The following is a 26,732-nucleotide window of genomic DNA, read 5'->3' on the forward strand; positions in this document are numbered from 1 at the left end:
AATATGGTCTTCGACTCCACTCTAGATAGGTCTGCCCAGCGTTTTCCGCAGACAGGGGAGCTTTCTAAAGCGGTGCGGGACCAGATTGCAGAGATGGACCTGCATGACCTCTGGCGCACCATGCATCCCACCGATAGGGACTACTCCTACTTTTCCCACGCACACCGCACTTATTCGCGGTTGGATTATCTTTTGGTGAGCGGCCCACTTCGCTCGGCCGCCACGGCGGCGGACATCGGGGTCTTGTCTCTGTCCGATCATGCGCCGGTCTCCGGAGTTTTTGCGTGGCCGGCGCCCCCCCCCTCGAGAGGGATGTGGCGGCTTCGGGACACGCTTCTCCATAAGAAATCGGTGGTGAAGCGAGTGGAGGAGGTCATCCAGGACTACCTGACCCACAATAACAACTCTGACACGTCCCTGGCTACACAGTGGGCGGCTTTGAAAACAGTCGTCAGGGGAGAATTTATCTCCATTTCCTCGGCTGAAAATAAGGAACGCCAGCGCAAGAGGGAAGAACTGACGGCGCAGGTTAGGGAGCTTGAGCAGGTCCACCGCCGGACGGGGGCACCTCGGGTTTGGAAGCAACTGAAGGCGGCACGAAAACTCCTCTCTGCGTTGGATCTAGATCGAGCGGAGTACGCAGCGCTGCGCCTGAAACACGCCTTTTACACCGGCGGAGACAGGTGCGGTAAGCTCCTGGCCCATAGGCTTAGGGTTGCGCAGCAACGCAATGTGGTGAAGGAGCTGGTGGGAGTGGATGGGATCCCGGTTTCCGGTGACGCGGAGGTGGCAGATACCTTTCGATCCTTTTACGAGGCACTGTACGCTTCAGAATCTTCCCCACCGGGAGAGGCTGAGGCCTATCTGGATTCCGTGACCCTCCCGGTCTTGGACCCCTCCCAGGCGGACCACCTAGAGAGGGACATTCACGTGGAGGAGGTCATCTCCGCGATCGCACGGCTGAAGCATGGCAAAGCCCCGGGCCCGGATGGCTACACGGCCTTGTTCTACAAGACCTTCTGTCCCACTGTCGCTCCTCTCCTGGCTCGCTTGTTCAACTCCTTCTCCGAACCGGGCGCCATCCCACCGGACCTCCTCTCGGCGACTGTGTCGGTTATCCCCAAGCCGGGGAAGGACCGGACCTTGTGCGGCTCGTACCGGCCCATTTCGCTCCTAAATGTGGACCTCAAGCTCTACACCGGAATCTTGGCGGCCAGACTGGGTCTACACTTACCAGGTTTGGTGGAGGCAGATCAGGCCGGTTTTGTACCCGGTAGGCAGACGGTCGACAACACGAAGAGAGTGACGCACGTCCTGGAAAAGGCCTCACGCGTCCCGGGGGAGCGGATGCTGCTATCGGTCGACGCGGAGAAGGCCTTTGATAGGGTTCATTGGCCATACCTCGAGCTGGTCCTTGGGAAACTAGGGATCGGCGAGAAGTTCCGCACTATGGTCTTTAACTGCTATAGGAGACCGTCGGCGTCAGTGCGTGTCAATGGACACAGCTCCAGCAGCTTCACCATTGAGCGCGGCACGAGACAGGGTTGCCCTCTCTCGCCGCTCCTCTTCGCCCTTTATATGGAGCCGTTTGCGCAGAGGATCCGCGACAACCCGGACGCTATTGGGGTGAAGATGGGGCAATACACACACACTGTCAGCCTATACGCGGACGATGTCTTGTTGACCCTGGATGACCCCAGGCGGTCGCTCCCTGCCTGTGTCCAGGAGCTGGACGCTTTTGCCCGCGTTGCGGGCTTTAAAATGAACATGACTAAGTCGGCTGCACTGGATGTGTCGCTCTCTGCCGACACCAGACGGGACCTTCAAAGTCTTTTCCCTTTGCAGTGGTCCTCCTCCACGGTGCCTTACTTGGGCATTTTGCTTGCTCCCACCCTGCCTGCCATGGTCGCAGCTAACTACTCCTCTCTAGGCAAAAAGATAAAGGAGGAACTCGGCCGATGGAACAAGGGCCTACTCTCGTGGCTGGGCCGTATTGCGGCGGTGAAGATGACGATACTGCCCCAGATCCTGTATCTTTTCCGCGCTCTACCTCTTCAGCCCCCCGTGGGCTGGATACGGCAGGCGCAGGCAGACATCTCCCGCTTTGTGTGGCAAGGCCGTAAGCCTCGGATGAAGCGGGTCCTCTCCATGCTTGCCCCGGAGGCGGGAGGTCTCGGGGTCCCGGACCTCCGGAAGTACTTTCAGGCGGCGCAGCTCCGGTACCTGGTGGAGTGGAGCCGGTGGGAGTCGGACAAACACTGGCTCTTTCAAGACCAGGCAGTTGCGGGCCGTACCCTCCAGGAGGTCCCGTTCCTACGGCGCGTTCACCGCCCGCCTAATCTCTACGCCTCCTTTATCACCCGGGTCCCGCTAAGAGTGTGGGACGCGGTGTGTGAGCTACGGGAGCTCACCACTTTTCCGTCGCCGTTCTCTCCCATTGCTGACAACCCGGACTTCACTCCGGGCCTGGAGCCGGGGGCCTTTTCCCACTGGGTGAGTGCGGGATGTAGAGCGCTTTTTCAGATCTACGGGCCGGAGGGCGTGCTCCCCTTCCAGCAGCTCCGACAGGAGTTTGGCCTGACGGAGGGGGATAGACTGCGTTACATGCAAGTCCGCCACTGGGCTCTTCAACCCTCAGTGCGTGACGTCGCCGCCCGTACAATTACGCCCTATGAGCGATGGTTGGTGACCCGGGCCTCGGATGCCAAACTCATCACTGATTTGTATAAATTTCTCCAACCCCCGCCGTTTCACTACCATAACCCAGGGAGGGAGCGCTGGCACAGGGAACTGGGCAGGACCCTGAGCCACAAGGAATGGGACAAGATTGCGTATCGGGCGAGGCACTCTGCGTACCACACTGGGCTGACGGAAACCTTCACTAAAGTGTCCACCTATTGGTACTACACCCCGGAGCGGCTCTACGAGATGCGCAAACTAGGCGATAAGGGTTGTTGGCGCGGCTGCGGACAGGAGGGCACCCTCACGCACATTCTCTGGGAGTGCCCGGTGCTGTCGGCCTACTGGAAGGAAGTCTTAGATGAGGTGGATAGGCATTTTGAGATTGAGCTCCCGCGCTTCCCCGCGTATGTCTTGCTTGGCCTCCCCAATGACTTGATGTACCCGCTGAAATCCCGCAGGGGCAGGCAGATTGCGATTGCGCTAGGCTCAGCCGTTCAGAACATACTTGTCCTTTGGCGCACCCCCACTGCCCCCTCTATCACTGGTTGGTTGCATAGGCTCTGGCAGGTACTGGGTATGGAGAAGATATCGCTAACGGTGGCTGGGAATGTTGACCAGTTTGAGGAGCTCTGGCATCCCTTTTTGGCACTGCTGTCCACGGAATTTCGCGAGCTAACGTGCCCACGGTACTTGCGCCTCCTTAGGCTGACACCGCCGGCGCCAGCGGCGGAGTGATTGTACGGATTGGGGACCGGGGGCTGGGGGTGGGAAGTGGGGTTATATGCTTCTAATGCTGCTTTTCGGACGGGGATGTTGGGGTGTTATTTTCTTTTCTTTCCTCCTTGCTTTTCTTTCTTCTCCTTTTCTGGGGTCGAGGGGCTGGTGGTATGGTATGCTTCTCTTTTGCTTTGTCGCAGAGTGCTATTCCGGCTTGGCCTTGCCTAGGGAGTGGGGGCCTACGGGGGGTTGTTTACAGTGCCTTACTGCCTTATGTTTTTTGCCTTGTTACCCTCTGGGGCACCCTGCCTCCCTCTTCTTCTTCTGACTCGCTGCAATGTTTTGCTTCTTGTATTGTATGTTTGCCTGACCTCCTGCTCCCCTCCCCGTGTTTTTTATGCCTTAATAAAATACTTTAAACATAAAAATCAGGATCAAAGCCAAGATGTAACTATGGATTAAGGCAAGCACCATAGAGTACTAAGGAACACTACGGGGTTTGAGAATTTAGGGAACTTGCTATTTAGTACGAATTTAAACTAAGGCAGGGGACGTGAGAAGGACCTACTATGTGCACTAATATTCTTAAACAAATTCCTAAACTTTATGCTATTCTTACTAAGTTCACATCAATCATACTAAAGGGAAGGGATAATGGAACAAGCTAAAATAAGCAGTCAGTTTAATAATATCCTAAAGGTAGGGAAAGAAGTGGAACATTACTAATGAACAATTGCATAAAAGTCACTTTCAAAAGGTGATAGGGAAATACCACAGGCAAGAGTGCTTTATTAAGAAGAGGAAAGGTAGGAGTAAAGTTTAGACAGACACCCACACTGAATATTTACCTAGGACGGGAATGAGGACCAACCCTGGCCACGGTTCAGCTTGGGAAAAGGCGAGGATAAGGACCCTCAAGGATTCAGAATGCCAGTAGGCGAGCAGGTACAGCTCATGGACAGTCAGGACAGGATACCCCTCAGGATTTGGGTCAGGACTGGGCTCACCAAAGGGCACGACCAACACCTGCAGCTTCGGATGCAACGCCTGCGTTACCCCCTCTCTGCACGGAATCCGCCAGTAACCCCGATTGGGTTTTCGAATCTCCCAGTAAAGTGCTCCGCCAGCACTTAGGACTAATTTCAACCCCTTGGAGTTTGTGGAAAGTACGGACAGAGTGCTCCGCAGCGCTCTGTATCAATCACCTATAGAGTTCGTAGGGTCAGTGACAGGTCTGCTACTCGGACAAGTCGGACAATTTCTCTAAACTAAACTAGACTAGTTATAGTTTTCTGGGACCCCCAGACCACCCACAAATGTTGCAAGTGACAAGGTCCCGACTTATGATTGGTCAGGAGAGGTGGTTAAGTCATTGTCACCTCCTAAATTCTGCGTTCCCATGTTTAATATTCAAATGACAGTACCCACCCCTTACATTCCGGTTCCCAGGGTATACGTGAAGGGAAAACAATAGAGCATACAGTCATAATCACACACGTTGATACATTTTATACACAATTCGGGTCCTCTCCTAGGCCATGGAGCAGGTTCCCAGGAGCATCTCGCTTCGAAGGCCAGCTGACTTGTCTCTGCTTCTGCGCAGTTGGGAGTTTCCCTTATCACATGAGTGGGGAGTTACGAGCTTCAAATATGGAGTCAGTTCCCCGTCCCATGGATGCGTTTACATGAAAAGTAAGCGAAAACAAATTAGAGACACAGAAACAAAATAATACACTGTCTACCATGAAAGCTTCACTGCACCCCCTTACTTTATAATATCTATAGCATTGAGGGTTAATGCGGGAAAGACAGATATGCAGAAGCAGCGTGAGCTAGCAGAGAGCATGGTTAAAGACAAGCGGCCATATTTAGCAGTAATGCGCATGAGCGAAAACATCCCTCCAAATTGCGAATGCGTCACATCACGTGGGTATGACCGACGCATGCGCAGACTGGATTTCTGCGAAGCGGCCATTCTGTAATATGCAAGCATGGTTAGGATGAAAAAGACACATAGGCAAGCCTCCTAGGGACACCCGCGTGTTGGGGAAAAAGGCGAGATAAATGACAGACAGGTTGAATTAATATTATTACGAGTTAGGCGAGGTTCATGAATGAGAGCAAGTCGCTTTACGTGCGAACCCTTGCTCCATCAGTTGAAAACCAAGGCTGTCAGGCTTTATTCCTGCTCATGCCTTTTACTTCCACCACCATACACTTCCTATCTTTTTATCTCATTTTGTTGCAGGTTATCTTCCTTACCTCCCTGCTTTCAACCTTCGTCACTATTTGCATATCTTCATATTCCTCCTCCATTCTCCCTTTTTGTACCCTTCCTTATCTTGCTCTGAGTCAAAGTCAGGTGATAAAAGATAAGTCCTGGTGTCCATAATGTGCCAGAGCCTACCACTTGCTATTGTGCCTTTCTCAAGATTTGGTTTTGTTTATAAGACTTCACATAAACCTCTTTATTTTTGGTTTGACCTTGCTAAACAAACCTAGAACTACATTGTTCATAGGTTTTGCTTCTATAAAGGTAATGCCATGAGAAATAGAAAGTAGCTTGTCTTTGAACGGCTTAGGTACCAGTAGCCTTTGTAAGTTAATTTGCTGGTTTGGGGGAAATTTAAGGGTCCTGGGCCAGGGCAGACCATGATACTGAAAGTAGTAGTGATCTGCACAGACCACACCCACATCAAAACATCCAGTCGTCAGCTGCCTCCTGCCTTCTCTCTCTCAATGGGAAGACTAGTGAACAGGCATGTGAACAGTCAGTCAACAGCGTAAGAGATCAGACCTACATACTGAAGTGTGTAAAATCAGGCAGTTGACTTCATTTGTTCTCTCGTGCCCGGACGAATGTGAGAACTGAAGTTCCTCCATGCATTGCCTTCCTCCTAGACTGTATTCTAAAAAAAAACAAAATTATTAATTTATTGTATATGTCTCTTATTGGGCAGTGTAGGGAGACTGAGATGCCCAGTGCAGTTGCCACCAGCCGTCCTCCGGCGTGAAGCGATAGAAGTCCTTCACTATGTCTTTCTTTACCCTCCTGGGAACGAATTCCATGAGCTCAGCCGGTTATTGGTTCTCTAAGCAGGCTAGCCAGGCCCTGCAGGATCGAATGCCAGCCAACCAGTAGCACATCCAATCAGTCTCCCTTTGGAAACATCGGTTTTGCCTTTGTCAAGGCTTGTGCTGTACAAACACTGGGAAAGCTGAAACTATAAGACAGCCATCTTGAAATCCTATATTAAACAACAGAAAAAACTGAATAACAAAATGGCCGTCATTTTGAATCTACAGTAGACCTGGCAGCCATCTTAATTGTATATTTTTCTATTATTATAGTTTTACTGCTGCCAGATGGCCACCAAGGTACATCTACATGCAAAGTGACACAATGGGGATGGCCAACCAAGAATAGTGTAACTGTATTAAACAATGCACAAATATAATTCCAAGTTGGCCACCCAATAGTTTAGGCTTTATAAACAGAAATTGGCTTTATAAAGCAAGTTCTGGCAGCAGCGCTCATGTTTGTATGTCCACGCTTTACTTAGAGACTTGTACATGGGGAAAAGAGAAAGGGTTCATAAGGGAAACAGTGGGCACTCATAAAGTAGGAAGGGGGACAAAGAGCTGGGGAGAGAATGTGGGATGGACAGCAAGACACAGAAATACTAAATGCAGGCAGCAGGGAAAACAGGAATTACCCTGCCGTCCTATTGAGTGGAAAAGTGAAATGTCATCGAAAGAAGCTGTAGTAAAAATCATTCCCTGACTTCAGCAGTGGAAGGATGTAACTCAGCCAATCAAAAGCTATTGTAAACCAGAAGTGGTGTTGGCATGAAACAAGTGGAAGAATTGGGTGGAAAGCTATCAAATCAGGAGCAGGGAACTGATTTGCAAAAGCAAGCAACCTAATCATCTGCAAGGAGTAGACCAAATACCCACTCTAGTGCATCCAGTGCTGGGTGCAATGTTAATTGCATATGATAAAATATGACACAGCAGAGTTCTGAATTTATCAGGTGCAATAAATTGAACCAGTTGCGAGTTTTGCTCTAAAATGGGGCATAACATACATATTTTGTAGTTTTGGGACCAACATCTTCCTGCTCTACTATTAACTGTGAATATTACCCCTAATAAATGTCAGTACATTTCACCTATCAAGCTTTACCTGGGGGAAAATGCGCTGGTGCAGTGTTTATCATAAAACTTGTCATTCTCATTTGTGCAGCAACCGCACATATTGGAATTTACAGAGGCACTCATAATTGGGCCTAAGTATATATTATACTATTGATTAGAAGCTGTTACATCGAATCCGCAAATATGGACATCGAAGCAGGGCATCAAGGGGCCTTTATTGATGTCCCTCTCGGAGGAAGAAAAAATAAATCTAACTGCCAGCCTGTCCAATGCCGAGCTGCAATGCAACGTCACCAGAAGTACGCTTTGTGATACAAGGTTGAAACAACACGGTGGATGCTGTTGTTTACTAATGGTGTGCCAGTGCAAAAGATACTATTCAATTCAAATTGATTAATCAAGTTATCACCTCTTAAATTTACCTTGTCAAGTGTTTCATTGCTAGAGGTGCAGCAAAATGGGACTATATAAACTGTTAAATAAATATCTTGTCGCCTGCTGATGCACATTATTTTTTTGTTAGTAATATTCTGTGCATTAATTTGTCCAGCATAGGGTTTTATTTCAAATGTAATATCGTAATTCTAAATGTAATTATATAGTGCACTTACTACCTCTAATGAAGCGTTGTTATGCTTTTCGGCAAGTAGCGCACTACGGACCAGCATTTCCGGGTCTATGAAACGATTCATAGTGCTCCCTGATTTCCTGTGTCTAAATAACTCCAGTATGCCACTCGCAATGTTGCTGAGGTCATTATAGTCTGTTATGTCGGCTACTGTGTTGGTGACCTCCCGCCACAGGTTCTTGGCCATCGGATAGATCAAGGGCATATGTGCCATGTCAGCATCAGGCTCTGTACACCACAGACAAGTCAAAGCAGTTCTGAATATCCTGTGGAGTTTTCTGGGGTGAGATAAGCCCTGTGTAGAACGTTGTGTTGTATATATTGAAATTTAGCATTAAGAGAAATTTTGCATCAGTGTAGGAGCACCCTATCCCATTCATTCCTGTTGGTTGTTAGTAATGGGTCCTGTAAAGTGTGTGAGAGTGCTCGTGTTAGTCACACTACTAGGCAGCAGCCCGCGCCTATGGTGTGCAAGGTGTGTACGAGTGGGTGCTGATCAGGTTCTGTGCCAACGATTTGCTGCAGCTGGCTCAGTTCTGCCATCAACCGGCTGTGACCTAGGAAAAGTTACGCTGGGAGTTCATTGTTGTTCCTCAATTGCTGAAAGGGAGTTAGTACACTATACTGGACCAATTCGCCCAAATTCTCCATGCCAGCTGTCTCCCATGTCGCCATCCCTTTTCTCCATATCAGTTCCCTAAACTGTTGGATAGATTTCAATCGAATCTCTGCCTCGTATTGGGATCTATTCAGCATAAGGTGCAGACTCCTAAGGAAGCTGCCATTGGCCACCTGCAGTAAGCCATTAGCCCAATGAGGGATTACCCCCATGGTATTCCCGTACTACCTGCTCCACCAGCCAATGAGCAGGACACTGCAACTGTGCCGCTAGATAACAAGGCTAGAAATATGGAGCCCCAAGGCCTCCCCATTCCATTGGCAGTTGCATCTTATACAGTGCTATTCGGCACCTGCCCCTAATCCAAAGGAAGTTCCCCAACATGGCATGCAAAGTGCAAAAGGTACTCTGAGGTATTCTCACTGGGAAATTATGGAAGTAGTATTACAGGCGGGGGAGTATCACTGTTTTCGACAGTGACTGTTTACCTTGCACCGAGTGTTGGATCATGGAGGGAGGCAATAGCTTTCATAAAGTTGCCAACTATAATGTCATGGGAGGTATTGTAAATATTGGTGCCCAAGTAGCAGAAGGTGTGCGATCTCCCAGCAAGGGGGATGCACGTCCACTTCCATTTTTTGTGGCGGGAACTCCTGGTGTATCGGGAACAGGCAGGTCTTTGACCAGTTCACCCCCAGCCCGAGGCAAACCGAAACTCTAACAAAATGTCTGTTATCTCAGCAACACCCTCTTGTATGTTCCGTGTATATATTAGAACGCCGTCCACATTAAGGAGATGACTTGCAAGACCCCCTCTTTTGGGATGCCCCACGCCTAACCCTACTGTCTGAGCCTTTGCACAAGCGGGTCCATTCACTAGAGCAAATAGGAGCGGGAGAGTGGACACCCTTGGTGCCTACCCCTACTCACTGTGAAAGGGGCTGAAACACACTGCCCTATCTTCATCTGTGCCTTGGGCCTGATAAGTCTCTGCAACCTGCCATCTATGCCCATAACAGTTATGGTCAAGAACATATATCTCCAGTCGAGCAGTCGAATGCTTTCTCTAGGTCCAACAACATGCATGTCACATAAGGCATTGGGTGGGCACTATCTCTAGCACTTGGTGGAGCCTACGTATGTTAAGTGTGGTGGACCTGCCCGGTATAAAACCATTCTGGTCCGGATGGACCAGGCGGGGGAGATGCTCGAGCAGCCTCACTGCAGTGATCTTGCTTAGTATTTTGTAGTTTTTTCTGAATTATGCTATCTCTATGGTGTCCCTACCTGATTTTGAAAGTAAGACCCTCTATTAGAGCAGCCATGTATACCTCAAACAACTTTGTGGTCAGTAGGCCTTCGTACACTTTATAAAATTCAATGGGTAATCCGTCCAAACCCAGGGTCTTACGTGTGGGCTGCAGCCCTGATAGCTGCCTGGATCTCCTGCTCTATAATGGCGGTGTTGAGCTCCTCCTTATCTGGTGGCTCAATACCGGGTAATGTGACCTTGCTGAGGAGCTCCCGGATTGGGATTAAACTGTCCTCGGGGAGGGAGGGGGGTCATAAAGTTAACGATAATGGGTAGTGAATGCTGTGTGGGACACTCTTATCATATTGACAGGGGTGGTTGGTACAACGCTTCTCAGCAGCCATGCCAACAACCGGATGATTTGTCACCTTCAGCATGCATCTTTGCTTGGTATGCTCTATAAGCCAGGCATCTCAATGTTTCAATAAGGTAAGCATGGCACTCCGTTACTGCTGCTAGTGAATTAAATTGAATATAAGTCTTGTGGAGCACGAACTTTGCCCAAGGGCATCAAGGCACTACGGATAGAGCGGGAGGTTGGAGGAAGCACAGAGAGGGCCTAGCAAGTAAGAGTGAAGAGCCATGTTTTTAATGCCTCTGAGACCAAAAGGTGAGAGTTTTTTCCAGAGATCAATAGGAGGGGAGAATTCAAGAGCTTCGAGGCAGCAACAGAAAAGTATGTTCCCCCCCACCTGGCTCTCCTGAACCTGGGAACTACCAACAGGCAGGGACATACTGTAGGAAGAACCGTTTGATGCCTTCGGGCCAGTGTTGTGAAGAGCCTTATGGACAAGGCAGAGGACCTTGAACAGAATTCTCTTTGCTAAGGGAAGCCAGTGCAGCTTACGAATGGATGCCGAAACAGGGTGGAATTTGGAAAGATCCATAACAAGTCTAGCACTGCATTCTGTACATGCAGCAGTTTGTGGCTGGAGCCCTTATTGATGTCCAGGTAAAGCACATTACAATAATCCATTCTGGACAGAACCAGAGCTACAGCTTCTTGCTTTCGGGGGGGAAAAGGAGAGACAAGGAAAGATCTTCCTCAAAATCCTAATGATGTCAAAACAGGTGGATACCGTTCTGTTGATCTGGGGATTAAAAGAGAGAGCTGTCAACAATGACACCAAGATTCTTTGCCGCTAAGGCTGAACAGGGGCATGAACCGAGTATTTCAGGCCACCAGGAGTGGTACCATATGGTTTATTGGCTGCCAAATATCAAGACGTCTGCCTTGTCCCCATTGAGTCGCAGGTAATTGTCTACCATCTAGAAGGCCACTCCCTGCATGCAGCTCTTAAAACTTGCAGCCAATGCCTCAATACTGTTTTTAATTGATACAATCATTTGTGTGTCATCCGCATAGGATAGTGCCTCCAGCCCAAAAGATCTGATAACTTTGGCCAAAGGAGCGACATAGATGTTAAACAGGGTTGGGCTCAATGATGAACCCTGTGGAACTCCACAAAAGGTATGAGTGGCATAAAAGTAGAAGTGATCCACTTTTAATCTTTGTAGCCGATCCATAAGAAATGAGGACAGACGCATCAGAGCAGAGCCTGTGACCCCAATTTCTTTAAGACGGCCAACCAGCCTCGTAAGCGAGATGGTATCAAAAGCCGCAGTTAAGTCTAGGAGAATTAAAAGCGAGGTGTACACAGCATCTACTTGAATGTATGTCATTTATAGCAGAAGTTAAAGCAGTCTCCGGGCTATGGCCACTCTGAACCCATGCTGGGACCCATAAAGCAGACGATGTTCCTCCAAATAGGAGCTAAGATGGAGATTTAGATGCTTATCCAAAGATCTTTCAGGTACTGGTAGCAAAGAGATAGGCCGATAGTTTTTTAGTTCAGAGGAATCCAATGTGGCTTTTTTAGTAGTGGTTTGACCACCGCTGTTTTCCATGTGTAAGGGTACTGCCCCGAGGAGATAGCTGCATTGAGCACAGAGGTAAGGTGGGGGACAATCATCTCCCATCCTAATTTCATGATCTTCAAGGGGCAGGACTCCAAAGGGAAGCCAGAGGTAATACCCACAAGGAGCTCAAGAGACAGGGAGGGGAAGGCAGCTAGATTTGCTTCCCCCTCATTGGATAGGGGGAGTTGAGGAAAACAGAGCTGATAGTTGGGGCTGTATTAAACAGCTCTAAATTGAGATTTTCCAGGGAGGAATATATTTCTGAGATCTTCAAATTAAAATAATTAGCCATTTTATCACAGAGATCCTGTGAACTGTCAATATAAGTAGAGACAGGGGGATAAGAGAGAGAATTGATTACAGTAAATAGTTCCTTAGGGGATCTGATGGATTCTGTAATTCGAGAATAGAATGATGACTGATACTGGTTCACAAGCGGGACAGCCTGCGCTGGCTCCTCCAGATCCCCCAGGGAAGCCTTCACCTGGACCAGGTCCAGATGTAGGTCAGCCCACATGCCTACCACCATGCATAGGCAATGGCCCCTCAGTACCACCTTCGTGGCATTTCATTCCATCAGTCTAGAGGTAGCAGTACCCTAGTTTTCTGTCAGCTAGTTGGATATATCAGTGCTCATCGTGTCCCGGAATACCGGATCCTGCAATACGGCAAGTTGTAATTGCCATGAGGAGACTAGAAGAAGTGGCGCCCATGTCAGGTGAACTTGGAGGGGTTATGGTCCGATAGGGTCTTCTCCAGATATTCGGCGCTTGTGACCTGCAAATGGGTGGCGAGTAATGTATTGCTGTTCTACATGTCTTTTGCGTGCTGTCCCAGTGGCCCTCATTTCATGTTATGAAGTGCAATCTAACCATAGTGTCTGCTGGTCAGGGGTTCAAAGGTGCACTCTCCAGGTTTGCTGGTGCAAAGGGCTTGCAGCAGTCAGGGCTGGCTGAGATCATGCTGCATGACTGTGTAAACAAAGAAAGCAGAACTCCCTACTCCAAAACCAAGGGAAGCAGAGCAACATCTAACTGACCAAACTAGCAACACACTTTCCCATTGGTGGGGATCTCCTTACCGTATATCAGTGTACACAACTGCCCTCGATGAGAGTAACCTGGATTGGCTGACCTACCATGGTTAACTTGTCTATAGACCGAAGAGATCAGGCTACTAACCCATTCCTTCTTAATCATGGAATTGCTACTAAGATTCACCTAGAATAGTTCCACCTGGCCTATTGTTATGTCAAATCAAGCCCAGGTGACAGTCAGGCAAGGGGGGACAGGCAGTCAGGTATGTTCTCCATCCTCAGGGGGCCGACAGGCACGTACACCCATGTTCCAGTAGGGTTAGTAGGTGATCTCCACACAGCACCCCCGCCTTACCTTACCTCCAGTGAGTTCAAACTATATTATCCTCAGTATGTGGCCTGACCTCTGGCAGGCTCAACAAAGCAGCAATCCCCGTTGAGGTGCTGGCATCTACCTCAGACAGCATTTCACAGAGAGTCCTGTCTGATGGGGGGTGCCACTCTGCCCATGTGTTGGTTGCAGTCGACAGTGTCTGTATCTGTTACGCTCAGGCCTTGGCTGGGTTTGGGGCACCAGTGACTCCTGTGTCCCCAGCTCCACGATTTGGCCGTGTTTTCTGCCTATTTGGCAATGAAGATTTGTACCACCATTGTTCCACCCATTCCCATGCACTTGCAGGCTCAGTGAAAATGTAGCTGGATCTGATCACCATTACGTTCAACTTGGCTGGGAATAACAAAGAGTAAGTCAGGCCAACCGACCATAGTCTTTTCCTCACTCCCAGGAACAAGGCCTTGCATCATTGTACTGCTAGGGTGTAATTTGGGAATAGAAATATGCGTGCATTCTCGTGCACAATAGGGCCTGTGGTGCGTGCTGCTTGTAGAATGGTTTCTTTATCTTTGTAGTTCATTAATCTGTCCATGACCAGCCTCGGGGTTGCCCCCAGCAGTGGCTTCCTTGCCAGTACTCGGTGGGCCCGTTCCACCAGGTAATGATATGAGAGCCCCATGGGCGATACTGTTTGTACCAACCACATTAAAAAAAAAACTCCACTGGGTCCGAGCCCTCGGCACCCTCAGGAAAGACAACGATGAGGATATTGTTGTGGTGTGACTGACCCTCAGAATCTTCTGCCCTGCTTTCAAGTTTGTGGACTTTAGCTGTGAGGCTCTTGACCCTTACCTCCAGATCTGACACTGTGGGTCAGAGAGTATCTTGTGAGCTTTTGGCCTGTGTGACCCAAGCAATGAACTTCCTATTGTCATCTTGTAGCATGCCTAGTTCCACTGACAAAGCATCAACTCCGCCCCTCAAATCTTGCCCGGTCCCGGCAATGGTGGCTAGGATTTTGTCCAATTTGGCATCCGCAAGCTCTGCCATTGGTCCTACCTGCGACAACACCCTGCTGTCTGAATAGTGGGCTCCAGAATCTGGACACCCCATGGGGTAGGAGCCACCTACCCCTAGTTTTCCCACACGGAACCCATGTGAATTGTCTTCCGTTCATTAGCTCCTCTTGACCTGTAGGGGTTCCAGACAGGCAGACAAATAGGTGAATCACTTTGGTGCCTCTGGTCTCTGCCTTTCATGGACCTGCCTGTCCCCTGGACTAAACTCTGGTATTGGTCACCAGGGCGGCCCGTGCAGTCCGGGCCACTGGAAGCTCTGCTGCATGTGGTTCCCCAGTGGGGCCTGTGCAGACTAGAAAATCCTTGTCAAGTAGATTGGCTCGTGGCTATTCTGGGGTTATACCCTTCTGACACCTGGCCTCGCGAAGATAACTGCACATGTACCATGAGGGGGGCACCAGAAGTCCCTTTGCATCCGTAATCATGGGTCCTGTGTGGGGTAACCCACCCCGTCTGGCATTTTGCCATCCAACGCACACTTCTGTCTCCACAAGGGTCAAAGCAGTACAGGTTGGACGTGTGACCTCTGCCTTCTATGGTTCTCAATCAACTCTGAGCCTGCTGGAACACCCTATTATGCCCATTCCTCAGGGACCCACCTCTCCCCTTGTGCCTCTGCTTGGCTTAGGCACAGTCTCGGCCGGCATGACTCACGGGTGTGTTTTTTTTAAAAACGTACCTTACCGGGTCCCGTGCCGCCACCGCTCATGGCCGGGACCCGTGTTTTCCTGCTGCTTTTCTGCTCTCTTGCCTCCAGCAGGAACAGGCAGCAGGCAGCCTCCCTCCCCTCCCGTAAGCCAATCACAAAGCTGCAATGGCGGCATTGTGATTGGTGAGGACAGCGCCCAGCCGGGCGCCTATGGGGAGGCCTACATAGAGAAAATGTGGAGTGTGCATGACTGGTTTGGTCGGCCCCAGAGAACAGTCAGTTGGCCACAGCATTGGGCAAGCCAATCCTCTCAGACCCGTGCACTCGCCCGCCCCCAACCAGGCATACCGTTCTGCTTTCTAGCAACGCGAGAAGCAGAAACATAAACTGGTATTTAAATTTACCATTTAATGTTTCTGCTTCTCGCACTGCGAGAAAGCAGTGGGGTGACGCTCCTCCGCCCTAATGGAGGAGCCGCCCATGCTTAGGGGGCCATGAGTAGTCTGGTAGCATCTCTGACTCAAGGAAGCATTCTCTAGTGGAAAGGGACAGACTCCCACACACTAAGCGCTCTGGTAATCAGGGCCTTGCCTCAGGTGGGTGATTCAGTGGGGGTATAGTCCACGGTAGCCTTCCCAGCTGCTGCTTCACATATCCGGCAGCCCCACTATCGGGTTCTGACGTTTTTTGGCCAGGGCTGCTCCCCTCTGGCTTCTTCACCAACCAGAGGAGCATCCTCCCACCCCACCAGGCCCCACTCCTAGTGAGAGGCACACAGTACCTGGGAGAAATCTGCATTCCAGGAGCTCTTCACTGGCCATCTTCCATGCAGTGAAGCATGCCACCAGCTGCGGTATTCTTCCCCCACAGTCATGCCATATTCTCTGCGTGCTGCCTCCGACCATCCCCAGTGCTTCCTTCGGCCTGTCAGCCATGCCATTGCAGCCGGAGCAGACCGCAAATCACATCACCTCCTGGGGCTGGTGGGGAAGGGGGTGGCCTCCATGATGAATCAGCACCCTCAGGAAAAGAAGTTGTGGCAGAATGTCAGAGTGGACCACCGGTACAAATGTTGTTGCCTTCCAGGGTCCACTCTTTCCACCTACTAGTACGCTTGTGGACCTTAAAGCTTCAGGCAAATGCACAGTGTTTTGCCACTTTCCGCCAACTTTTTAGCCAGCAAAGACGGCTCTATGCATGTTGCACATACCACACTTCATGATACTCTGCAGTCAATTCAGAGTTGGCGGGGATGGTGGTGGATGATGCTGGATCGTGGGTCACCCAAACGGAGCGATTCTAAATCCCGTCCGCCATCGCGCAGCAGATGGCCACGTCCTCTGGGAAGAGTTTGGAAAGAGTTGTTTGGGAGTTTGTGGAGTGGTGTGGCTCACTGGTTAGAGGCGGCAGACCCGAGAGAAGAGGACGGCCCGGGACCAGGGTTCAATTCCCGACGCGTCAGGGTCGTGGACCAGGGTCAGCGGACTCAATAATTCTCATCTCGGTGCCTACTCTAGCCAGGGATCACACTTGGCAACTCTGGGCATTAGCTTGCCTCATCTCCACAACGGCCCCCCACATTCGCCGGGGATGCCTGGTTTCACCTTGGAGATACCCAATAGGGACCATCTCACAGGGAAAGCCAGGACGGGTTCCCCAGCGGTCTACTGCGCAGAGATACTCCTTCGGGAGTCGATTCTAGCGCATTACAAACCCACAATTAATTAATTTAATTAAATAGTAGTAAAAGAAGTTTGGGATGCGTCAGGAGAGAGGAGGTAGGGGATATTTTGAATGAGCAATAGGATGAGTCATAGAGTGGGGATTTAAATGAGGCTTGGGGAGATTAGTTAACTTTTTTCTATTTTTTCTGAGCAGTGGGGGGAAATATATAAATATGTAGCTATGCTGGACCGTTATTTACACAGGCCACACATTATGTGAAGGTTTCTTAGATACGTTTCCTGTCACTTCCCTTGTAGATCTACCCCCACTTTTCATCTCACTTTTAGCACTGATAGTAATGTTATACATTTTTTTACTGTAGCTCACTGGAGTCCTCCTACTGCCCTAGGGAGAGATACTCAAATTTTACCAGGACCACAGACCATATGTTCCCCATTGCTTCAATGAGCAGGGGAAGGTTTGAGCTGGGCGAGGCCATGGTATGGGCTACAATTCTGATAACAACCTCCGGACTGAGATCCACATTCACTGCTGGACGGGTAGGGGCTTTGTTGATTGATGCACAGCTGTAACTTGTCCTTTTCTTGTTTCCTACACAGTATGTGAATTCCAGGTAAAGGTCCAGCAAACTGAAGCCTCTGAAAGATGTCAGCTCCATGGACGGTACTGGCTGGAGCTCACCCCGACCGCCCTCCAACTCAAGGAGGACAAGTCAAGGGAAGTGCTATATGCCTGGCCATATCACCTTCTGCGCAGAATTGGAGGAGATGAGGTACCTTCAAGGCGCTTTATGTGGGCTACAAAATGTACTAATGGTGGTTGCTCTAAAGAAAGACATCAAGTGTATGACGTTACACATATCTGGCTCTAAGACACTCCTAGACGTCAGTTTCCCTATAGGCCTCAACAAATCCAAGTTCAATTAAAGCCTTATTCCCCGTCCTAGTAAACGACAGAGTGTCTAATGGGATAGGCACAGTCATCTATGGAAAAAAGATAGTGATTGGAGGGGGCAGGGAGGTGCACTGCACTACACACTGCATCTAGCTTAACAACTGGACATCTATGACAGTAAGCTCCTTTACGCAATCAGATTTCTTGATGTGGGTAATGCTCCTTCGAACAGAACACTATTCTACACAGTACTTATCTCAAAACTTTGCATTAGAACAGGGGGGCATAAAGTTGCATATTCTTTGCATAATTATCGATTTTCTTTGTATTGATCTGTCCTTTGTACAAAAAGGGAACCCCATCACATATTATGTTTCTACTTCTATTTCACTCTAAATTTGATCTGATTATTTTCAGTGAAATTTGTTGGCTAATGTCCGATTCGTATAACATGCATTTAAGTTCTTTAGATGCTCCTGTGGTTAAATGCCCAAATTCATCTGAAAAAAAACAAGGAACCCAAAGGTCTGTGATTGGCTTGTAACAATTAATTTATACAGCTGCTCTGACACAAAAATTCTCCAGCAACAGGTCGGTTTTCTTTGAAATGATAATTTCTCATTGGGACCTTCCAGCTGCTGGAACAATATATGACTTTCAGTGAGATCTCTGATGAGTGAGGCTTTCCTGAAGAGAATAGTATAAACAAACAGTGGTCCGAGACCCATTATTTTTAAACATGAAAAATCACAATTTTATGAATCAGAAGGCGTCGGTTATTTTAACCGCCCAGATCAATTAATGAAAAAAAGAGAGATAGAGACTAGGCAACAGCAACAGACTCAAGATGTATACACAATATTTTAATCTATTGTCTGAGATTCGTAACGGAAACACAATATGCAATATTTCAATCTATTGTCACATTTTTTGAAGCGAAAGCACAATTCACAGTGTTATGTACTTTTTTTATGCATTGTCCCGTATTAAGAACGTGCAGTAAAGCAAATAAAGGGTGTCAAAGAAAAGTGAACGTGATAAGGTGAACGGAACAGAATCACACAGATTTAAGAAATTGTACTTCAAGCAATTCAAAATAAACACCAGCCAAAGAAGGCCGGAACCATATAACCTGGTCACTTCAATTAATCAGCATAACTTCCTTAATTATTACTAGACAACAGATGGCAAAAATTGTCTGCACTATATCTACAAGGGTGATACAGTCAGTGGTCCAGGTTAGATAATGAAATGTCGACGTTTCGACTCGACTAGCGGCCATGCGGTCATTTTATTCCTGGGCCATGCGAGTCTTCTTCAGGACAGGTGGGGACGGGACAATAGGGATCCCATAGGTGACCCCTCCTGGGAGATAATGGTCAAGTTTCCCACTCCTCATATACTCAGTCCTAAAGTTTCCAGGGGAGTTATCCAAGTGGTCTCTATGTTCTTGTTGGGTTTTTTTAAACCGATGGGTAATCATGTGGCACTACATTTCTAAATTTCCAGTCCCAATCTTAAGTATTGGGTAGTGTCAAAGGCAGGCAACTCCTCATGAATTAATCAAATGGCCTGAAAGACTGTGTTGTCTCGGGTAGAGGGGTCGCTAAATCGATGTTAGCCAAAACGGGCCTCAAGGTTAGGTCCGTGGTCGTCAAAGGAGAAACGCGTCTATCACGAGCCTCGACGGGAATGCTCGGCGAATCTCAGACAATAGATTAAAATATTGTGTATACATCTTGAGTCTGTTGCTGTTGCCTAGTCTCTATCTCTCTTTTTTTCATTAATTGATCTGGGCGGTTAAAATAACCGACGCCTTCTGATTCATAAAATTGTGATTTTTCATGTTTAAAAATAATAGGTCTCGGACCACTGTTTGTTTATACTATACGTTACCCAGGTCCAGTACCGTTTTGGGTCACCCCATTTCTTTAATGGTTTTCCTGAAGAGAAGGCACTGCCTGACCCTAACTGGACGTCTTCACATTGAGCAGAGAGTGAAAAACTCTGACCATGTTACTTAGTTCGCAACATTTGAGTGCATGTTCTTGTTTGTCTGCATCCTTTTCTCGTACATTTGAGAGAAAGAACCCAGCTTCGGAAGGTATATGAGTACTACGTGAGCCTGTGGAGGGAATAGTTACACACACAAGGGGTTATTTACAAGTCACTTTTCCCCATATCAAAAGGGGTACACCAGCGGCGCAAGGGGCTTGCAAATAAGCTGCACAGTATGTGCAGCAAGGGAGGGAGCTAGAGAGGGGAGAAGAGTGATTCGCTGGTGTAGTCTCACAGTCATAGCCGTTGCTGTCTCTGATCACTCACTGTCTCTTCTGTCATAGGCTGCCTTCTACATCGAGTCCGGCCGCCGCTGCCCATCCGGAGAGGGTCTCTTCATGTTTCGAAGCAGTCAGGGTTGCGAGATCCATAACCTTGTTACCTCTAAGATCAAGCACCAGCAAGACGTCACTCATGATGCCACCTTCCCTGCAAGTCCCATCTTCGAGACCATCGCTCCCATTGAATACTACTGCTCCGGCTCCTGGGGGCTGACTCAGGGAGACACGGGGCTGAGAAGGCAGGCCCTGGAAGAGAAGCTTGTGGATCTGAGCTTCTCTGGAGAAATGGAAGACGCCTACCATATGCTGGACATTTCTGGGGCCTCCGGTCTCCTAACAGACACTTTTGCACCTGGCCCTGCAGCCAAAACTGATGCGGGACATGAGGACCCTCTTTATGCTGTGGTCAGTAAGGTCAATAGCTCAGTTCCAGGCCAAGATAAGACACAGGAGCCAGATTCTTCTAACCCTGAGGAGAAACTACAGGTTTCTGATCCACTTTATGAGAACCACAGCATCCTCTGGCTTACCCGGGCACCAGCTTTTCCAGTGCCAAAACCAAAGGAACTAAAACCAATTTCTCTTGACCAGGAACGGATTCCACCAGTCTTGGACCATTTCTATGACAACCCTGACACCTTAGAAGTGTCACAGCTCCCACAGGAACTGCCAGGTCCCACACAACACACCAACTTTTTGAATTGGGTCAAACCTACCAATTGCAACATCCACACAATGGACCATCAAGGTCTCCCAAACCCCATAATAGGAGCCAGCACCACCGAGAGAGAGTCTGTGCTTGTCACACCAACAGAGGACGATGCAGGGCAAGATGATGCGCAGAATAAGAAAGGGGATGGTGGTGAAGAAACTATGGTGAGGCCCCCAAAGAACATTGTTAACAACTCTTTCAAAAACAGGCTGACCACCCTGCTGACACGAGAATTGTTTCCTAAGGAAGCCACAACAAGCGGTTTCACATTTCCAACAAATAATATAGGTCCCAAGAGGAGATTTCTGTAACTAAGAGAGAGAAACATCTGAACACCAATTGTAAGTTGGTCCCAATAGCGCATGAAAATCAGATTGTGGCCAATGTATGCCTCACAAACTCTTGAGGCATATATGTGCATCGTCAAGGGCAGTCACATGTTCTCGCTTGCGCACATCTGATCCAGCCATAGCTCGCATACCTTCCTCATGTGAGGCCTTCAACATCTTGCGCAGCAGTCGAAAGCCTGCAAATACTTTGATGGGGTGGACCTGTTAGCAGACTCACTGTACCTCAGATAAGTGACCAACTGCAGTGAACATTAATTCGAATGCTTCTTGCACACGCAGGTTTGATGATTCTGGGCGCAGGTCGCCAAGGAGAAGGAATATGTTGCTTTGGTTTCTACACAGCTCAGAGCTATGGGGTCAGCTAAGAGCCCAAAATACAAGATATCCGCAGATATCCGCAGTTAGCACAACCTGTGTCATCACAGCAAGAAATTGGGTAGGGCAATTATAGGATCAGTTTGAATGTTCATCTTTTCTTTTTTTCTGCTATTTTTTCCGCCATTTTGAAATTCTATATTGTCACTCAAAATGAGCGCTTACCACAGGCTAAGGTTGGTGTTCCTCGTTCCTATCATGTGTAGCACAACAGTGCTAGATTCAACCGACATGCCATTCTCTGAGAGTCACTCAAGTGTACCTTGTACTGCTGTTGCAGTGATGCCAACAAGTGTAGGCGTTGTGCACCAAAAACAGCTTTCATGCTAATTTTCACACGTTCTTCTGTGTTTATGGCTATATGAGGGAAGCACTCTAACCAGTTCCCAATTTCTCATCTTGTAGATTAATTACACAATGTGATTTGGCAATGAACAAGCAAGCATTCTGGACAATGTAAAAGGGCATGGTGCCAAAATTAAATTTGTCCCGGTTGTTGGAGAAAAAAAATAAAAAGTAAAAAAAAAATGTTTTATTTAATTTCAGAAAGAATATAAAAAAAAACGTAGCATGGTCACTATAGGTAAATAATGTACTAAAAAAAGTGTACATGCGTGCAGGGTGGAGCGGCGCAGTGCTCAAGTCAGTGACAAGCACTCAAAAAGCAATGTGATGAAGGATTTCAGTTGAATGATGGCTCCACATACACTGTAATAGAATGAAGCTCATATTCATATATTAGTGTACTGTACACTTGTCCCAAATCATATTATGACAGCTCAAGACAATATACCCATACAAACATCATTCGTTCAAATAATCCACAGACGGAACCTTTGTCCTCTTGTATGTGTCTGCCCGACTTTTTGTGGCTATCAAGCCTGTCCCATTTATCAGTTTATATGGCTTTAACTGTGTTTATGTTGTGACTGCTCTTTGTTGTCCAGGCACATCACACCTAGAGGAAATGCTTGGAAGAACATAAAAAGTGTCTGGGCAACCCTGCCACACCCTAAGCAAAATGAAGGGATGTTTTTGTGCTGTGATACCTGAACTCGAAGATCACCGCAGTAGTCATGGAAGTTATCTGAATTTTGAAGTTGACTCAGTATTTGAACTGACAGGGGTCAGTTCTGATAATATGACTCAAATTCAGTGTCAGTTAAATATGTAATGTATCCATGTTCCTTTAAAACTGAAGTTACCGTTATCTGTAAATGTAATTGGTAATGCGGTGTTACATTAGGAATTTGATGTCTAGCTTCAAGGGCCAGTCTGAAACTGACAACTCAGATTCTAGTACCTCTAGGTCCAGGTTGTTATTTCCCATTCCAGGGGAAGAACTCTGAGAATCCACAGATAGATCTGGAAGGGGACAATAGGAAGAATTGTAGATTTTCGCTCCCTCCCCGGTTATCCCTGCACCAAATTCTTGATAAATCAAAACGAGGCCCTAATAGAATTTTAATGATGTGATTTGCGTAACATGTAGATTACAGATTTGACTACCAGTGGAGTTGACTCAGACTTTCATCCTGTTATTGCTAACATGATCGCGTCGGGTTATTTTAATTAGTGTGGTAAAAAGACCGAGATACGTGAATGTGACCATCTGTCCGGTATGATGAAGGTATCTTATTGATGTTCTTCATTCAGACTGATGCAGAAATATCTGCCGTGGCTCCAGTCATATTGACCACAGTTGAGGCTAGCGTTTAATAACTTTGCTGTAGGTTTTGTGGAACCCTGACACAATTCTGGGGGATCACAGCCTGTAGATTGTCCACCTCCCCACTTTCTTGCAAGCCAAGGCCAGTTTGGAGCAAGGGCTGAATGCACAGAAGTAGTGTTTGTTGGGCAAGTGGGTGGTCTGTGTTTTAATCCAGGCCAGGATCTGTCTGGGTGAGCTGGAAGATTAGACGAGTATCCAGCCCACGCAGGGCCCTTATTGGCGGAAGCTTACAGAAAGCTTACATTTCCTGGAGATCCAGCCTAGGATTTTCTTTGAATGTAGGATTGTTGTCTCTTAATCCCATTATGTTAGAGCAGGATTACAAGTCCCAGAACTCAAAGACAAGCCTTAAGGAGATGAGCTACTCTGCTATGGAAGATGGAAACTTCAGAGCACCAGAGCTTCACCCCTCTGGGGGACAGGGACCCTCACTTACTTCAAACGGGTCTAGGGTTGCCCCATGCCCCTTGTTGACCTGGGAGTGGTGGTGCCAGTGCATAGAATCCCCCAAAATTCGTTTATATACAAAGAGTTTGATCAATGCAAGCCATGGTGTAGGTGGAAAGTGGCTACCATAATACCATCTTCTCTGTTCTTCCCAAAAACCCTAATTCTCAGCCTCCAACGACTTCAGAAGTAGACAATCACACTGTTCCTTAAACTTTGCCCGTGAGACCACATCATACCCACCCTTGAAGCACTCCACTGGCTCCCAGGTGATGCCAAGATCAGGCGTAAGGTCTTGTTTACTCTGCCCACCTGTCATGTTGGGGCAACGTCCTTATTTACCTGCAGAAACTGTGCACCTGAACCATAGTGTCCATTAAGGGTCTGGCCTCTTGGATCAACCAATTCTTACTCAGGAGGACAGAGCACGAAGGAAGATCATTGCCCACTCAGGGACACAGACCTCAGCCTGAGGCAGAGTTCCAGACCTAACTCCATGTAGTTCGGGAACCTTTTGAAAACAGAACTATGAGACTCGACTTTAAGTGAACTCATCACAGATCAGGGTTCATGATGGAAGCGCTTAAGACAGGGACTGTAACGCACCCACCTGGATCCTAACACCCCGGGTTTACCACACTGCTGTCATTTTCACCACTCACTAAAAACTAGTTTTGACCTCGGACAAACACCAGCTTGTCATTTTGTCAGAACACACTCATCGTGCCCGAAAGTCAGCTTTTGTTTTGGCAAATAAATATATTTGTGCACTAACATCAGCTTGTCGTTTTCTTAAAATACCTATATGTTGAAGCCAAAAAAACTGCTGTTCATGTTTACTAAGTAAACTCACTTGTTCTCAAATATCAGCATTCGTTTTCGGAGAATACACTCTTCGTCCCCGATATGTCAGCTTTATTTTGATAAATAAATTAATTTGCCCACCAACATCAGCTTATCGTTTTCTTAAAAGACATAAATGCGGACACCAAAAAACTGTTGTTTATGTTTCCTGAGTAAATTCCGTTGTTCGGAAAACATCCGTTTTTCGTTTACTGGAAAGCACAGGAATGTGTAAAGTCGGGTCCCTCCGTGGTAAGAAATCACGGACACCGGGGGACTTTGTAAATTGCTTTATTCTTGGAGGAGAGCGCAGGCATACGCTTTTCTTCATGCCCCGCATACAATGGCGCACGCCTATCCCATCAGGCATTGCGGTTGTGACGTGGTAGCTAGACCGCGACACCACATATCTTCCCCCTTTAACAACCACTAACAAGTTACATAGCTATCCGTATACCAGAGCATAATAAGAGTGGCGCCTAACCAACAGTTGCGCTAGAACAACAGATAACCGTGTTTACACAGAGGGGGGGCAGGGGAAGTACGAAGGGGGCAAGGGAGAGGGAAAGAATCAGCAGTCACAGTAGTGTGAAAATCACGAGTTAAATAAGCCGTTACATATCAAAATTGATATATCTCTTCGGTAATACAACCGCTCTACCTGTGCGGGTGCATGTAAGGGGTATCTGTGACTCATAGGCTTCTCTTATGTGTAAACTGGCATCCCCAATACTCCCCTCCGGGACCCCTGTCCTGTGAAGTGGGAGTGCCATGTATGATGCCTGGGTTGCGGCTGTCATTGGTATCTTCGAATGTGGTGTTTTGTGTGACCTCAGAGTTACTCCTTTGCCCTGTCGTACCAACGTCACTCCCCATCTCCCTCATCGTGCCTCTTCTAGGAGTTTGTGGTTAACTCGTCTTCATTATTGTCAAGGTGCTTGTGGTGGAGGTATCCTTGTTCCTTCTGATCACTTTGTTGCACTTGGTCATCCTACTCTGTGACCATACCTTGCCATCGCTCTATGGGAGTGTGAGTATGTTTCCTTGGCTTGTAAAGGATTGAAGAACTTGCTGTCTCCCTTCTTGCTTAGGTGGCCAAGCTTCACCAGAACCCAGTCCCCCGTTACTAAGGAGACTTCTCGCACTCCGTGCTTCTTGTTATAGTTGTCCGTGTAGATTCTCTGTGCCTTCTCCAAGTTGCTTCTGACCACCAATGGGGACCATTTGCTTTGTAGTTTGAGGATCATCCAAACAGTGTTGTCCCTTGTGAATAGTTCCCGGCCTCGCAGGATTTTGAATGAGCTGTAGCCAGTCAGGGTGGGTGTGATGGGGTATGCCCATACAGTGTTTCTGATTTCTGTCTCCCAGTTCTTACCCGCACTGATGGCTGCTTGAATGGAACCCATGAGTACTCGGTTGAACCGTTCAAGTAGTCTGTTACCTGCAGGGTGGTACACTAGGGTGTGCTTTTGTCGTGACTCCATTTCTTTTGATGAAGGCATTCCACTTCTCCGACGTAAATTGGGTACCATTGTCGCATGTAAAGACTCTTGGAATCCCTTCTCTCAGAAATGCCATGGTGAGAAATGAAATAACGGCGTCCGTGTCCACTTTCTCACAGACTTCTACCTCCGGCCACTTGGAGTATCTGTCGATAAGGACAATGGCGTATTTGGGCACACTCCATGAGTCCAGAATGGGGCCCAAAGTATCGATTGACAACTCCTCTTAGTGGTTGTCCGAGGTGGTGAACTTCCCCAGTGGCTGTCTTAGCAAGGTCATTGACTTGTCTGCATTGCTGCAATGCTCGCATGCTCTTACAAACTTCTCGACTTGGTTGTCGATAGCAGGCCACCAGTAAGACTGTTTAGTTCTTCTCTTCAACTTCACTATTCCCAAGTGGCCTTCATGCATAATGTTTAGTAGGCGATCTGTTAACTGTTGCGGAGGAATGACTTTGTCCCCACGTAGCAAAAATACGGCATAATCTCTAATGGAGAGGTCATCCCTCACTTTCTAGAATTTCCTGAGATCGTTGCTCACATGCCTCTTCTCAGGCCATCCTTGTGTAACTAACGTGTTGACGCACGAGAGTTGGGGATCTGTGTCGTATCCTGTCCCCCAGTCTGGTGCACCAATCACATTCTCCTGGTCTGTTGTGAACGCTATGATGTACTCATCCCGTTCCGTGTGTATCGGTGCCCTCTCCATCATAGCCGA

At 48.0% G+C, this 26,732-nt stretch overlaps 1 protein-coding gene across 1 annotated transcript in view; it reads left to right on the forward strand.

The window, feature by feature from the left end:
- The window catches only part of DOK3 (docking protein 3), a 173,309-nt gene extending 151,291 nt beyond the window's left edge, over nucleotides 1-22,018 (forward strand). Inside the window, exons 4-5 of the mRNA XM_086931793.1 lie at nucleotides 17,420-17,592; nucleotides 20,057-22,018. Of these exons, the coding sequence (XP_086787919.1) occupies nucleotides 17,420-17,592; nucleotides 20,057-21,076 (1,193 nt within the window). The 3' untranslated portion in view covers nucleotides 21,077-22,018. The remainder of the gene's footprint in view (nucleotides 1-17,419; nucleotides 17,593-20,056) is intronic.
- Nucleotides 22,019-26,732: the final 4,714 nt, after the last annotated feature.

Source organism: Lissotriton vulgaris, chromosome 7 (assembly GCF_964263255.1).
Source record: "Lissotriton vulgaris chromosome 7, aLisVul1.2, whole genome shotgun sequence".
Lineage (NCBI taxonomy): Eukaryota > Metazoa > Chordata > Amphibia > Caudata > Salamandridae > Lissotriton > Lissotriton vulgaris.